The sequence below is a fragment of the Sinohyriopsis cumingii genome, chromosome 7 (genome assembly GCF_028554795.1).
Source record: "Sinohyriopsis cumingii isolate HCF-2022 chromosome 7, ASM2855479v2, whole genome shotgun sequence".
NCBI classification, from domain to species: Eukaryota; Metazoa; Mollusca; class Bivalvia; order Unionida; family Unionidae; genus Sinohyriopsis; species Sinohyriopsis cumingii.
This window is the reverse complement of record NC_142967.1, coordinates 43721459-43739479: the sequence shown is the minus strand read 5'-3', so window position 1 is coordinate 43739479 and position 18021 is coordinate 43721459. Positions and strand designations below refer to the sequence as shown.

General features: G+C 35.2%; 1 protein-coding gene across 1 annotated transcript in view; it reads left to right on the top strand.

Moving 5' to 3' along the window:
- LOC149795118 (1-phosphatidylinositol 4,5-bisphosphate phosphodiesterase epsilon-1-like) overlaps positions 1 to 18021 on the top strand; it is a 289076-nt gene that overhangs the window by 192968 nt on the left and 78087 nt on the right. Inside the window, exons 9-14 of the mRNA XM_089963758.1 lie at positions 2246 to 2395; positions 3939 to 4224; positions 5152 to 5408; positions 8912 to 9057; positions 10167 to 10416; positions 15805 to 15950. Of these exons, the coding sequence (XP_089819884.1) occupies positions 2246 to 2395; positions 3939 to 4224; positions 5152 to 5408; positions 8912 to 9057; positions 10167 to 10416; positions 15805 to 15950 (1235 nt within the window). The remainder of the gene's footprint in view (positions 1 to 2245; positions 2396 to 3938; positions 4225 to 5151; positions 5409 to 8911; positions 9058 to 10166; positions 10417 to 15804; positions 15951 to 18021) is intronic.

Sequence of the window (18021 nt, the reverse complement as noted above, 5' to 3'; positions counted from 1 at the left end):
ATTTACACCACTGAATTCTGGGCTATACTTGAATCATTTCAATGGATCAAAGACAACAAAATACCTAAAGCAGTCATTATAAGTGATTCCCTAAGCATTATCAAATCAATCCAAAATCGCAATACACACTCTAGGGAACAATTCCTCAACAGAGCATGCCAATTAATTGACGATATCACCACAGCACATCAGTTAGTCGATCTCATGTGGATACCGTCACACATTGGAATCTCTGGCAACGAAACAGCAGACAAAGTTGCACAAACCAAACTAGGAGATCAAAACTCTATCAAGCTTAACTATAGCTCTACAGAAGCACTAAGCTTTGCACAAACATATATAGACCAAAAATGGCAAGATTTTTGGAACTCCTCCACAAAAGGTACAAAGCACCATGAAACTCAAAAAACCGTAGATAGGAATATACAGCTACCTAAGGGTACCTATTTAGAACAGAAAACCATAAACAGGATAATAACTGGAAAAACTTAACTAGCAAGTAGTTTTGGAAGGTTTATAGGACCCAAACCAGCAACCATTAACTGCCACACCACCGAAGATCTACACCATGTATTCAATATATGCCCAAAATATTAACCTGCTAGGAAAATATTTATCAAAAACCAAAAAGAGATTGGATCACCACACACATACCCAGAGTTACTTATGGACTCTAATAAAAATAAACAATCAGCATATAAAAATATAAATAAATTCATAGATTCAGCAGGACTTAGGAACAAAATATAATTACTGTCCCCACAAAACCAAAAGACCCAATAACTAGCTAAATAAATTTTGAAGCCCCCACATAAAAACCCATAACATATCATTCAATTTTATAAAAATATTAATAAATAATTCACTTACGAAGCACCTATCAAAAACTAAGGAAACCGCAAAATTGGATGTCCTAGATGTCCTTAACGAACCATGTAATCGGCTAGGACTCCGGTCCTAGATGTCCTTAATGAACCGTGTAATTGGCTAGGACTCCAGTCTCTTGCTAAATAAAGTATAAATAACATTCAGTTTCTAAAAACATTAATAAATAAATAACTTAAAGAGATAATATCTAAAAACTTATAAATAACATAACATACGAAGCACACCCTAAACACCTCGACTAGTAATACCATAATAAGCTTGAAAATCTCTCTTCATACATGATTTCTACTAACAACCTGTATAAACAGCATAGGACACCCCTCCTTTTTAGAACATTTTGGAAAAAAAACAAGAAACACCAGGCAAATGCAACAAGAAACCAGCGATGTGAAGCAACCAGGACCATTCCTGAGCTCTCCTTCCCACTAATGACAGCCAACCATTCAACTGTAAGGGACCTTTATGGACCCACAGATTGAGGCCAATCTATCAGGGTTCCTTGAACCCATAAAAGCCTGGGGGAGGTGGCACCATTCCCTTCCCCAGGAACAACTAGCAGGCTGCAGTGCAGTCAGAAAAAAGTGGCACATGCACAATTGTGCGCACGCCACTATAATTAAACTCAACAACAAATCAATGAACTCATTATTATGGGTTACACTTATTACCCAGAATGCCATTCAGCAATGAACACATTAATTATTAAGGGTAACTCTCATTACTCAGAATGCTATTAGCAATGAACTCATTAATTATTATGGTTAACACTTATTACCCAGAATGCCATTCAGTAATGACCACATTAATTATTATGGGTTACACTTATTACCCAGAATGCCATTCAGCAATGAACACATTCATTATTAAGGGTAACTCTCATTACTCAGAATGTTATTAGCAATGAAGTCATTAATTATTATTGGTTACACTTATTACCCAGAATGCCATTCAGTAATGACCACATTAATTATTATGGGTTACACTTAGATATTACCTGGAATGTCATTCAACAATGAACACATTAATTATTAAGGGTAACTCTCATTACTCAGAATGATATTAGCAATGAACTCATTAATTATTATGGGTTACACTTATTACCCAGAATGAACACATTAATTATTATCAGTATGATTTATTTCCCACAATGACGTTCAGCAGTTCTTACTGATGCTTTGTTCAGGTCTATATTCATTTTCTGAATATCAGGATAACTTCATTATTCAAAGTCATTCACTTTTACGTAGTCTAATAGATGATTTGCATTTTATTGTTTAAAGTGTGAAAATTATTATTAAGTATGTAGACTGTTTGCCGAGCTTCTTTTCTAATCTGATTCTACATTTGTCTTATCTAGGAGAAAAAGAAGAAACTGTGGCACACCCCATACTATGACAATGAAATAAAGTTAAAGGAGCTGTACATCCGAATCTGTAAAAACCTGCCTGCCTATGGCTGTAAGTTGTATCAGGTCAAGGAGATGCTGAGAAGCAATACACAGAAAAAGGTATGTTATACTGTATATACTCACTTATAAGTTGAGTCAAACCACAGCAACACAGGTCTAGGTCATTTGTAATTTCCCATACTCACTTATAAGTTGAGTCAAACCACAGCAACACAGGTCTAGGTCATTTGTAATTTCCCATACTCAGAGCATAAGTATCTTAAAAAGTTAGACATTTTTGGCAATATCACATGAACGACTAACATTTATCATGTGACATCTAATGGTAACGTGATACAAGGAGACTAGTGTAGATGGGTGGTAATTCAAGCCCCTCATCCCTGTTTAGTGCATTGCAGGTCAAGTGACCAACGGTAGTCACCCATGAAGGCAGTGTGATATTGCAAAAAATTTTGAACTTTTAAGATATTTATGCTCTGAGTATGGGAAATTACTAAGGATCATGAATTATCCAGAGCAAGCTAAAAACCTTTTCATTTGTAACACAGAACCTTATCTACCGTATCATAATGCACATGCAGATCAGGATCTATGTGCAGTTGGACTGTGCTTTTCTTTATAGTTCTTCATAATGACTTGGAGATTGGTATTGGTACCATATTAGTACGACCTATATACAAAATTATTTTATAAAAAGAGTAATGCTAGATTACCTTATAATTGCTTTAACATTATATATATATATATATATATATATATATATATATATATATATATATATATATATATATATATATATATATATATATATATATATATATATATGTATATATATGTATGTATAGAGAGAGAGAGAGAGATCTAAATTGTTAGGAATTTGCTGTATCTTTTCTGGAAATTGTGATAGGCCTATTTTTGCCATGAAAGATGTTTTGTTTGAAATTGAAAATACATATCCAAGTTTATTTTTAAACTATACATTTTTCCAAGAAAGAAATTTATATTTACTGCCAATAGTACACTGAGATATTGTGTTATATTGATTATATTTTAGATATTTGCCAGAAAAGGTGCTTTTCATGGTGCTGTTTATTGTATAAAAGCTTTCCAAGGCAGATGACACCAAATTACCTTCATTTGGTTCAGATGCCTTAGTACAAAAATCATTCAGTAGATCAATCAATGATTTAGTTACAATTGAAAAAAGTAATTAAAAATTGAACATTTCAGGCAGCAGTGGAGGCCCTGAGTGGCCGGGTGGTCTAAAGCGCTCACCGTTATGGATCACTGCCATCTCTCCTCTGCCTGTGTGGGTTCAAGTCTCAGGCTTAGCAAATGTGGGTACATGAGAAAGCTTGTCAATAGCTTCTTGTGGGTCAGTGGTTCTTTCTTTGGTTTTCCTGGGTTCTTCCTCCACCATTTATATTGGCTGCCATGTATAGCCTATCTTGTGTTGAAAAATGGCATTAAACCCTAAAACAACAACAACACATGCAGCAGTGCCACTATTAGTGTTGATTAATCAATTAATCCACCTAATCTTACAGTTTCCATACTTTTTATGTGTTTTTTTTTTTAAAGGTAAGTCATAAAATATATTTAATAATTCAACACTTAGCAAGTTTTTCCTCCAATTTCACAGGTGTCTCGCCTGCTAGGTATCACAAATGACAAAGTCATCCTGCTGGACAGCAAGACCAAACTTTTGACCAAGACGCAAAGTATCCGGGACCTTGATGAGTGGCGGACAGGAAGTGGCAAGTTGCATGATGGCCTGGTGTTGGAGTTCCGTGGGACCAAGACTTGGACATTGTCCATGGCATCACTGGACAACCTGAAGTCTGTGACTGCTGTACTCTGGGATGCTTTGGATATGGATGGACGATTTCTCAGTAATGGGACACTAAGACGAGATAGCTTTGAATTTGGTAAGTTGCTTTTATGTTTTCAGATTTAATTTTTCCCTCTGTTATCCCCTTCCTTGTGATGAGGTGATCTGGCAGCATTCTTTTTGCCTGTTTGTTCATTTGTGTGTTTGTTTTTGTGGTATGTTCATTTGTTACATGTTCATAACACCCTTCAAATCTTGCATGCTGTTTCACTTAAGCTTATAAAAAGTGACATGTGGCTGCATTGCAAGAAGAGTAAATTGACATTACCAAAACTTAGCCACTTGAATGATGTTTGAATTTAAGAGATTCATTTTGTAATTCATTATATATCTAGTGACGTGTATGAGAGCCTAATTTTTACTTACCTTGAAAAGCACAGTTGGCATTGGGATATATGTTTTGAGAAATATCTTTTTATTTACATATCCTTGATTTCATAGTTCTAGCAACTTGCGCTGTGACAATGTCTCGGTGATTTGGTGCAGTGCTTTTGGAGAAAAAGATGGCTTGAAGAAACCACTATGCTATTTAGTCTTTTCACATGGCCTTAATGGGAGATCCAAGACCATAGATTCACAATGTGAATTTGTTTGCAGATTTATTATTCAAGTCATCGTTTGACTGAAAAGAGTGCATAAATGAATGAAACGAAGTCTATTGAAGAAAGTCTTAGTTTTCTGCCAGTTCTTTTAAATGCCAGTCACTTGAAATTTTCATGTTACAGTCTATAATGTATGTAGGAAACTATAATTTACAGTACAGCATTTCTGTCTGAAGCATGTAAGCTTGAAAATTTTCCAGCTATCATAAATTATCCAGAAATGTACTTGTCTTTTAGAACACAGTTATATAATTTTTTCTGGCATTAAGAACTGTAATGAACATTTTTTTTGATTATGATGTCTTAGGTTGGAGTGAGTTCTGTTTGTTGAAATGATGTGCATTATTTTTCTTCTTTTATAGATTTTCAGCGTAAGCAGTTGACACTGTGTCCAGATGTGGAAGGCTGCTCCCGCTATGCCAAGGAGCTTGAAAATCTTCAGAAATTGCTCCATTTTCCAGAGGAAGTGGCCCATCTTCTTACTAAGACTGAGTGCAAGCTTTTTCAGAATGTGCTTCCAGCTGACTACATTCGCCAAATCACCATGGATCTATCCCGAGGAAGTGTGGTCAACAGTAAAATGTCAGGTGTAGAGGACTTAGTTCAACGGTTTAATGAGGTATAAATAATAATAATAATGATGATGATTTTATTTAAAGAGGGTAACACAGTTAGCTGAAGAACTAATCTACCTTGAGGCCCTCATATAAAAGAATTTATTTATTTTAACTGCACCTCAGATGCTACTGGATATATTGGGTTTGGAAGAAGGAAATAGAGTGGGCCTTTCTAATCTCAACTGGAATACTCTGAAACTTTGTTAGTTTCAGAGTATTGGAAACCTTTTTTGAATAATTCCTTATTTTTTATGTGAATATTATTCTGTTTGTAGACATGGATTGCAGGTGGGGAGTATTATCAGGTAGCCTATACCGGAATAGTGATTGTAAATATTCAGAAGCACTATTATTGGATATCCTGTACATTACTTTGGCTTTTCTCAACCAGATTCGGTCCTTAATAGGTAATATTTTTAACTTACCAGCTAAATTGTCCTTGCTTTCTTTCTGGATTGATGTTAGTCCAAATGCTCTTTTTTGAAGATGTGCTTGCTTTGCAGTGTTTTTATCATTTGAATTACCCCATACTGTATTACAGTAGTCTAAATAGGGTTGTATGTAACTGTTATGAAATAGTTTATTTTATGTATAGAGAGGATAATTGCTTGAGATGAGTGAATAACATATATATTTCTTAAAGTTGGTGAAAAACTCAGTATTTTCGCCCATAACATGAAACGTGTCCGTGATTTACTATTAACAAGCAAATTTCCTGTTGATGCTATGCACACACATATTGGATGACAAGATGTGCTGTGTTTGTAGTATATATAATAGATTGAAGTTGCAATATTGAATCTGAAGCAATGTCTGCAGTTTACCTTTTATGTTTTGCTGTAATGTAAACAGTTATGTAATTCTCTTTCTAAAAATAGCACATTAAAGAAAAAAATTACTCGCACCCTGTTGGATTTGAATTGGAAATGGCTTTGATGTGAGGCAGCCATTTTACCACATGACCATATAAGTGTCTAGGAATAACTTTGAATTTCATGCTTATCTTTTTATCGACACAACTGTGAAATTATTTGTTGTAATTCACTCCAGTAAATTATCACTTTTATTTTTTATTTTACTTGGAAAATCCAGTAATTCATAGCCTAGCATTTTATATATATATATATAGAGAGAGAGAGAGAGAGAGAGAGAGAGAGAGAGAGAGAGAGAGAAAGAGAAGAGAGGAGAGATAGAGAGACACACACACACAGAGTGTCCCCATTATAACATGACGGTTGGGATGTACTGAACTGTGTAATAACCAACCAAGTCAGTTCGCTGAAAATAAACAATGCATGTACCAAAAAATGGCCTGGGGGCGGGGTAATAAAAGCAGGTAAAAAGATACATGCTTGAATAAATGAAGACAAAACTAGTCTGAATATACCTGTACATTGACAAGTTACATTTGTGTTGTACAATCCATAATGTATTAAGTATTGTACATCTATGTGAAAAATCAATGAATTTGAGTATAAATCACATGTGATAATATTCATGAATTGGTCAAATATCATTAGAAAACACAAATAACACATATAAAAAATGTTAATCCTCATTTGATCTATAAACCGTTGTTACTAAACAATTCAATAAGATAATGTCACCAGTAGCAACTGTGGCTATAGTTATTTACATGCTACATGTACATGTACTTAAATTGGCCTAGATTTTGGTCAGCTGGAGACAGCTATCATCTTGCCGAGGCTATCCAGGGGATGAGCCTATTGTTAGAAAAATGAAAACATGTGAACAAATTAAAAGTTTAATAAAGATCTTTGCGAGATCCCCATCTTCCATTAACTTGAAGGTCAGATATATAGGGTTTCAGAAAGTTGGAACTTTACTTCCATTGTATGCTGCCATTTTTAGCGATCATAAGCCTATACATTTTTTTAGCAAAAAGGAAACTTTCATGGCATGTTCAAGTGACTTTGGAAAATGTAACAATCCATTGGATTTCATTGAATTGGTGTTGACTTTTTTTGATGAAAGGTGGATTGTTTTTAATGAAGGCTGTAGTTGGTTTGCTTTGATGAAGGGCGCATGTGTTATTGAAGTCACGGCTAAAGGACGTCTTTGGAGGACCAAACAAATACCCATTTGTTTTTGCAGCTTCAACATCAAATAATTGTTGAAAAATGGTTGACACTGAAATTGTTTTCATTTGCTTAGTATTTTTACAGAACAATTGGTACTTTAAAGGTAATCAGTATTCTTTGAAGTTTTAGCAAAACTATTTTTTCTGACTACATTTATAAAAAAAAAGAATTAGCCATCATTTTTGGCTGATTGTAGCAGTTATAGTTCCTGCCTTCAAAGGTTGGTTGATTGTAGCTTGTCCAGTAGCATGACTAATTGAGTGTATCACAGCATACAGTAATCAGGCCAGATGTCAGCATAAGCGGATTATGATATTATAGTGATGGTTGATAAATATGAACAAAGGATTTGTTCATGTAACAACTGACATGTTCCAGTGCATTTTATATCCAAGTTGCAGCTTCCTTTCATGGTGCCATTGAATTTCTCAACTCCAAACCAAAGATTGTATATACAAGTTTAAACGGTCAGCAATATTGTTGCAAAAAAATATATCACCAGATAGTATATTTTGTTGCCAATAAGGACAAGAAATCACAATTTGCGACATGTCCATAGCCCAGCATAATGCCTGAATAGACCTTTTAAAATATTATTTTTCATATTTTTAAGCAGAAAAAAAACATTTTTTAGTGTGTGACAAAAATACATGGAAATGAAATTTCAGGAAACACGCCATGATCATCTCATACTAGAATTCATATGCAGCCTCTTCTCAAAAATGATACAAAAACTTTTACTTGTTATTCTGTGTACTTTTGAGACAATTTTTTTCATGTATGAGAAGACTACATGTATATGAAATTTCAGGACCATGCCGGATCATGTTATATCCGACTGGATAGTATAACAGAGCATGTTATAGTGGGGTCACAATATATATATATATATATATATATATATATATATATATATATATATATATATATATATATATATATATATATATATATATATTGGTCAAGATTTAGATGTATATTGGAATAATTCCTCTTACTGAACTTTTTAAGTACCGCTACTATAGAAACTATTGTCATCCTAAATAGATTTTAACAGATAATATGTATTTGATATGGCAAATTATTAAAAAAATATAAACCAGAGTATGTCACAATGGTTAAATCCTTTCATAAGTTGTATTTTATTCATGATTTTTATTACTATAACCACAGATTGAATATAACCTTGTTTAAATATATTGTCTCCAAGAAAATTACTCTGAAAGAATATATGCTTGAACCATTTAGAAAATAAGATGTGACATAGTTTTATTATTGAATATTTCATAATGTTATCATTGTCTTCATAAAAAGTTTTTTTTTCTGATTGGATAACATTATTTTAAGTAGATAAGCAGGATAAGCAGATAAGCAAAGTAAACTTTTGCTTTTATGTCCTTCAGGTAAGCACATGGATCACCCAGCTTATCATCACACAGCCTACCCACGACAACAGGAAAGCCATACTGTCTTGTATTCTTCGCCTGGCCCACTACTGCTGGTGTATCGGCAACTTCAACTCTGCCATGGAAATACTGGCTGGACTCAAGTAATTTATTATTAAAACTGTTGTTTCTGGTCATAGGAAACGTCATTAACATTGAAATGGGTTTACTGACAAAGTAATAAGTAGACTATGTTGAATCATGAAAAATAATGCAAATATCTGTTTTCAGTTTCTTCACAAAAAAATAGCTATGGTATGGTTGATCAGATTTGGTATGGACCACTATCAATGATATAACCTCTGTTGCAACCAGGCCGACAACCTGTTTTTGACTTCATCCTCAGCACCTTTTTGCCAATTTTGACTTAAGTGATAGGAATGTTCTTTAGGTTATGCTGTGCCAGAATTGTTTACTGAATTGCTTCACTAATAAAGATGTGGCTTCCTTAGCAACCAGGTGGAAATGCAGCTAAACAATATGTGAGATATCACCAATTTCAACTAAAGGTTATCCTGACATGGGTGTCTTTCAGTCCATATTACCTGCCTTATTACTGCAGCATTTGCCTTGTAAGCCAATGTATGCCAGGTGATCAATGTCAAGCCCACTTGGGTCTCTTGTTCCAAGTCTTTCTAGGTAAATAATTGCCCTCATTTTCACACCTTGAGGATCAGCTCAACATGCATGCCATGGCTAGCTCCTTGTTTATTCAAGGCTGTCATATTCATCCTTGAAAGTTATTGTTATCATTGTCAGTGAAAAGATATTTATGTACCATATATACATGCTTATAAGATGAGTCCAGCTGCGAACTGCACAGACCCAGATCTGCCATCACATAATGCACTAGCAAATCTGGCTCTGTGCAGTTTGAAATAATCAGTAGAACAAACAGCATAGACCCTGATCTGCAGTCGCATCATGCTATGACAGATCAGGATATGTGTTGTTTGCAGTTTAGCTTGACTTATAAGTGAGTATATAAGGTACCATATATACCTGTGTGCAGCATGCAGCCATGTGCAAACACCATAGACCCAGATTTGTCATGGTGTATCCGATTATGGTCTTGGTTATTTGTATTACTTATGATTTTCAGTGAACCTCGATCTGCAGACACATTATGTGATGATATATCTGGGTCTAATCTGTGTGCATATGCATTCTTCATTATATATGTGGCATGACATATTGGTGCCTTTGCTTTTAGGTCAGAGAAGTTAAAGCCATTTTGGCTGTCCCTGTCAGAAGAAGACTTGTCCACCCTACATATGCTGTCCAATGCATTGTTGTCCAGGGAACCCACACCTGAGTACCGTGATGCCATCAGTGCTGCCCTGGAAATCCCAGAATGCAAAGTGATACCATTCTTTGGTGGATTTCTTCGTGACTTGAGGACTGTGTTTATGTGCATTCCAAGTATTGTTGTTCTGCCTTCCGATGAAAATGGAACACTTGAGGTATATTTACATTTTTTTTTAGCTCACCTGGCCGTGAGGCTAAGTGAACTTATGGTATAACTCATTGATTTTGTTGGTCTAAATAAAATGGTACCAACCTCATGTCCAATATGGCCACCGTGGCAGCCATCTTGAAAATCATGTTATCGTTACTCCTGAATGGCTGGACATATCAGCAATGGATTTTCACTCAAACATTTATAATGATACCTAGGTGACCCCATATGAAAATGTTGCAAAATGCTAGCATGGTTAATATCTTGCAAATCTTGTTATCATCGCTACTCATGAAGATATGGTCATATTGTCATAGAACACATTTTACTGTATCTAGCTGGTCCTAAATGAAAATGATGCCAATATGGCCTCCCATAATGATGTCAATATGGCCTCCCAGAATGTGAAAAATTTTGGTATTGCTTCTTCTCCAGAATGATTATCTATGCTGCCTTTTTTTTAAATGCAAGAAATGTCTTCTTTTGTTTTGCAAAATACAGTTGTTCCCATATTAAAATAATGCTGGTCTTGCCTCAAAATGGCTGCCTTGGCTGGCACAGCTTCAGTTAAAAACTGTGTTCAGCAAATAGGAGATTATGAACAATCACTTCCACTAACTTTATCTTTGCCCTTGCTCCTCAGATGTTTGTCCAAAAAAATAAAAATTTATAGATTAAACAAAACTTAGCATGTGGGTACATCCTGACATTGTTTGAGACAGCAAAGTTTAGTGATCTTCTATCCATGTCAGGTTCAAGGTCATAAGGACAGAACAAAGAATTTTCTTCTGCACATATGGAGCATCTTGTGAACATTTTAACTGAACTCAAAACATGTAATAATTATTTAAATATTTTAGGAGATTAAAAATATAGTATGTTGGATATTTTAAAGAATTTTAGTTTAAAATAATAAAAGGACATAAGAAAAACAGACATATTGTGGATTCCTATTAAATTCTTTTTGACCAGTATAATGTTAGTCCCTTCATATGTGGAGCTCTTGCTTGCGAATTTACATACATCATTTGTAAAATAAAATATGATTTTAAAAACAAATTCAATAAAGATATGCATATACACCACTCCCTCGATAACTCGTGCACATCGGGGTCCAGAAACATCAACCGCACTATAAGTGAGGCGCGAGTTATCGAGTGACCTATAAAATAAGCCCAAAACCAATAAAGTGATTGACGACATAACGGAAAAATAAGAGGGGGGTTGGCAGATTATACTGTTGAATACTCACTTTATAATCGTTCTGAGAGTAACTGTTAATAAATATCTCTTCATAACGGTGTACTTTATTATTTTCTCATAGGACAACATTAATTTAAGGATAAACTACAGTATATTGAGGCGATCATCGAAAACATTATTCCACGTGGTTTCTGTTCGCTTAACATGTGTACCACTTCACACATTGTGTACTACGTCACTAATTTTTATGTTGAATTGGATACATTCTAGTTTTATTGTTTGATCCAAATTAGACGTTTTTTTTATATACAAAAGATCGACTCTTTTCGAGAAACTGTCGATCAAACGATAGATAGATAGATAGATTTGAATGCGATAGAAGTAAAATGGAAAACAAAAAAACAAGGGTTAATCAGTACTAACATATTTAATTGGTCTACAAATTTAAAACAACGTAAATTAGAACAAGTTAATACTTGCCGTTTGTGCGACGCTTGACAAATATCAGTTCACTTTTTGAAAAAATCAGTTAATTTTTTGTGTGTGTGTTACTCCTTGGTTTCTCTGCCGCTGAGCAAAATCCCTCAGATTTCTCAACTGCATGAGCTTTCGTAGTCAACATTTTGAGTCTCCAGCCACCTTATGGCAATATCAAAATATTTGATTGCTTCCTGTGCAGAGGGGTGGGGGTGCAACATCTGCATCTGCATCACTTTCAACACTTGTGTTACTTCAGTTAGAACCGTCTTCTGCTGCAAATTTGTTCGCTATAGAAATAATTATAGTTTCATCTGACATGTATTCGGCTGTGGGGCAATCATTGTCAGCACAAATCCACTCCTCCATATCATCAAGAGAAACACCCATCTCAGGACCATGAGTCTGTATGAATTTCTCCCAAACAGCCTCGGCATTAATGACATCAGTTTCACTGAAACATTCGAAGTCACTATCATCGTTGTTGTCTCTATTACTGTTTTGCTTTACGTCAAAGGCAGCTCCAAGACCCATAATCCAGCACCCGAGGTCTCTTGTAGTCGATTTTTTCTTTTAATGCAACAAACACTTCCCCAAGTTGTTGATCAAAACAAAGCTGGCACGTACATGTAATTAGGTTCTCACAGAAGTACTCACGGGTTTCGATGTGACGGTCGATTGACTCTTTTCATGTTTTCAATGAACAGAATATGTTGTGATTATAATGTTTACACTGAAACGGAATTAAAGGATTAGAATGTGACTTTCACACAGGAAGACGTTTAATTGGTGTTTATTTCATTCTCTGTTGCCACCTGTTAACATTTACCTGAAGTTTTCATTGATTGCTATTTCACCAGACTGTTTATTTACATTATACTGACAACTATTTATCATAAAAACTTACATAATATATGATATCTTTAAACAGAGGTCTCGCTAGGATTTTAAAACTGGGTCTTTCTGCCTCTGAATTCAATCACTAAATATCAGTACATTTTCTCACTCGGCCGCAAAGTCAAAGCCTTTGAACTAGCCGCCTAGCTGTTGCATCATGTTCTTTTTTTTTTAATGTACTCTTATAAAATAGCAACAGTACATCAAAGAGTCTTTCAGGCACTGAATTCTGTCATTGTAAATATCAGCACAGTAAACTGATCAACACATTTTCCCACAAAGCAGGTGGCTGAAACAGGACCGGCAAATCTTTGAATTTTCTCGCGCACCTATTACATGCGTACGCAGGACTCCCGCCTCAATGATTTTCAGCATCCCAGATCAAAAATTGGCATCCAAATACGCATAATTAAGCGTTTGAAATTAATTCTTCTCTAGAACTTGCAAATTTCAAAATATGGATTATATTTTTACGGGCATTCATCACCATTTTCGATGATAAAACGAGCAATGTATCAAGGTTTAATCTATCAATTATTATCGTAATTTTTTCATGTCCAGCATATTTTAAAGACATTTTAAATACATTTTCTCTGGAAAAAAATCGGGAGCCAAGACAGACACCGCGTTATAAGCGGGATCGCGAGTTATCCGGGCGCGAGTTATCGAGGGAGCAGTGTAATAGTAAGACCCTCTAGCATCTGATCAGTTTGGCATGTTGCCAATCTAGAGACTATTTATACTATTAATCAAGCTTGGTATGTACCTTTATATGAGAACTGTGCTTGATACCTGGTACAGGTAGTATTTTTTAACTGATTTTAATCAGTCTTTGTATAAGGGTAAGAGAAATTTTTTATTATAAGGCCCCAAAAATATGTGTGTTTCCTATTGAACTGGTTTTAAAATTATAGTAAGTAGGTAGTTTTTTTTATACATTATATATATTATAATGATTAATATATATAATGTGCTAAGCACTTTAAATACTTGGCTAAACCTGCACAGTTAGATGCACAAATTAATATCAGGACTTCTCCTGTGGCCTAGTGGTTAGAGTGTCTGCCTCGGATGCAGGAGGTCATGGATTCAAACCCTGGCTCAGTCATGCCAAAGACTTGTAAAAATGGTACTAACAGCTGCCTCACTAGCTTCTCAGCATTTAGAGGTTAGTGGTGTCAGGATAATGTGACTGGGTGGGACGTGATGCTACGTGTCTGCGGCATGATGCCCCAGTGCTAGACATCACTATAAAGTGCCGCACTTCAGACATCATAGCGATATGACAGAAAAATTGTTAAAGCTATGTTAAATATCCAAAACACACACACACCATTTTATTTTTTTTTATTTTTATTTTATTTTTTTGATGCATGCATTTGGTTAGCTGTGTGATAATCCACTTACATTTGAAAGACAATGCCACTCCATCATATAATTTTACATCACGCCTTGTCATATTTGAAAATATTTCATTTATAGTTTTAAATCTGGTGTATTTACTCACAATGATGTGTTAAGTTTTATATAAAATAGAAAAAATCTTCCAGAACTGTGCTAATGAGTAAAACCAATGCAAATAAAATCATATCTCCACTGGTCTACCTGAAGATCTGACTGTGATTTGAGTTAGATTGGAGTCCAGTTGACTTCTGTTGACTGGTTTCATTTCCATCCTGATGTCGCTTTTCTTATAAAGAGTTTAAAGCAGATTCCATCAGTTATAGATTTGTTAATATGTTGTCCAGATGCAAAGGTTTTCAGGTAGTTGTATGGCTATAATGGCAGCATATATATATGATCAGTCATGGGTTCGAACCCTGGCCGAGTCATACCAAAGACTTATAAAAATGGTACTAACAACTGTCTCGCTAGGCGCTCAGCATTAAGAGGTTTGTTAGGACTGGTCGGCCTGGTGTCAGGATAATGTGACTGAGTGGGACATCATGCTACATGTTTGCAGCATGATGTCCTAGTGCTGGACATCACTATAAACTGCCACACTGCAGACATTGTAGCGAAATGACTGGAATTTGTTTAAAGCTACATTAAAAATCCAAATCAACATCACACACAATCATATCAATATCAAGCCCACCTTTTGATTTTCTTGTTACATACATACATACATGCATGCATACACACACACACACACACACACACACACACACACACACGGGGTCCTGAGTGGTCTAAAGCACTCTCCATTACGGATCACTATCATCTCACCTCTATCTGCATGGATTCGAGTCTCAGATTTGGCCAATGTGGGTATGTGAGAAAGCTTGCCAGTAGCTTCTCGTGGGTCAGTGGTTCTTTCTGTGATTTTCCTGGGTTCTTCCTCCACCATTAATACTGGCCGCCATGTATAGCCTATGGTGTGCTGAAAAATGGCGTTAAACCCTACAACAACAACAACAGCAACATATACATACACACATACATGCATACATGCATGCATGCATACATACATACATGCATGCATGCATGCATTCACAGACATACATACATACATACATAGATGCATGTATACATACATACATACACACATAGATACATACACACACGTACATACATCAATACATACACACATACATACATACATGCATAGATACATACATACATACCTACATACATATATACATACACACATACATACATACATACATACATACATACATACATACATACATACATACATACATACATACATACACACATACATACATACACATACATACATACATTGGTGTTATGTATGATGAGTGAATAGCTTTACACCTTGTAACTTAATTATTTTAATTTATTTTTTTAGTGTATATCTGACTATAATGGTGAAGATCGCTTCATGACCAGGATTGGGGTTGGCGGCTTGATGAACATTGCAAAGTTGAGGCAGGCCCATGTGATACTGAATGACATTCACCTCTTTCAACACCACAATGGAAAGCAAGAGCAAATGTCAGAACAGATAAAGACAAAAGATGAAGGGTATAACTACATAACCATTTTACTTGAACAGATTATGTTAAGAATGACAGAGGAAGCAATTAAGCTTATTTTGGGACATAATAAATATGTTTATTAGAAACTAAATTCAGGGTATAATATATGAATGATATATTTCTTTGGGCTTGAAATCAGTCCTTTTTTATCAGCAGAAAACAGTTGCATCCTATTTCATAACAAATGGGTTAAATCAACTTAAAATATACAACTTTAAAAAGACAGAATATTTTCTTTCTTAAGGAAAATTGCCATTTTTGTTAAACAATTATCTGCATATAAGAAACAATTTGTTATCCTTCCAAATTTGTGGAAGAAAGTAAAGTCAGCAAAATAGAGCCTCCCCAAATGCCACATGAGTGATTTTTACTGTAAGTACAGTAATCATGTGATTTTGCTACAAGCAAAGTAATCATTTGAATTTGCTACAACCACAGTATCATGTGACCTTTTTACAAGCACAGTAATCATGTGATTTTGCTACAATCACTGTAATCATGTGATTTTGCATCAAGCACTGTAACTGTGCGACCTTTTTACAAGTACAGTAATCTTGTGATTTTGCTACAGGTACAGTAATCATGTGATTTTGTTACAACCACAGTATCATGTGATTTTGCTACAGGACACACGGTACTAATTATACGGAAGAACTGTGAACCAGTCTAGAAATGGGTGAAGAAATGATAGAGTATTTACAGGTTTGGTGGTCCTTAATTGGTTAATAATGAAAATTAAAATTTTAGGAAAAATATCTTTTGAGAGCTTGTCCTATATGTAATGTAAAAAAAATATTGACAAATTTCTACTGATGCAATTTTAGCATTTTTACAGGCTTGACTCAGGAGTACTCAATACTGAAAGTAGCACCTGATTCATTTGGTGCAGAATCAATAACACGTGTTTCATGCACATGTATGTAAACAAATTGCCGCGGGTCATATGGTGTTCTCCACACATAAGCTTGCACCAAGGTTAGATGTGCACGAAAAATTATAGGTGTCATTATCAGCACCCATAAATTTTAAGTTATTGAATTTTGAATATGACAGTGTTTCCATATGTTTACCATTGGAGTGGAATTAGTACCGTGAGTCCTATATGCGACCTATACCATAATAGGAGCTTGTTGTTTCCATGGTTACCACGTGCATCCAGGGTATCGATTTGGTGGTTTTTACATATGACAGTGATAATGGAGTCTTTTTATCATGGTTTGCATGTGATTTTGGAGAAAAATTCCATACAAAAGACAGATGGGGATGGTTTTATACACTGGAGAGTGGAAGTAGATAGCTCAGGCCATAGGGAAAAGAGCACAGTATGGCCTGATGGCAGAATTTCATATGATGGTACCCATAGATTGGCCTGTATGGTTAAATACCATTTAACACATGCAATAATTCCCCAAAATGGGGTGGGGTGGGGTAGATTTTATATGTAAGCCACTTATGTCACAATCACTTATGTATCAGTACTGATCATTTAACTTTAGAGACACACTCAGCAGATCAAAGCAGAGAACATTGTAAAAATAAGGACTGTGCACAAAACTGCACATGCTGCATTGCCTCAACCTGTAAATTGAATTATTATATGTCGAGTCACATTGAATATCAATTATACCGGTCTTATTTCTTATCCTAGAATTAAACTCCTTGACACCTATTCTATGTTCAGCATGTTTCTCATATTGGTACATTACATTTTTGGGCAAACAGTATTGGAACTTTTCTGCATTCCTTTTGCTGAGGGAGCAGGGAGGGACATTTTCACTTAAAATAATAGTTTTCAACCCTTCATTCCCAATATAAGTCTGCAAAAGTCCTATCTGTGTTGCATTCTTTACACAGGCAGTTTTTCTTCCCCAACCTCCCTTCATACAGTTGAAACATTCTTGATGTATAACTGCATGGTGAACATACTGCTCTCTCCCACCAAACCAGATCTCTTTTTTCTTCATGTACCAAGTCCCATGATAGAAAACCTTTATACTCAGGGTGTTGCAACTTGTGGTCTCAGAACA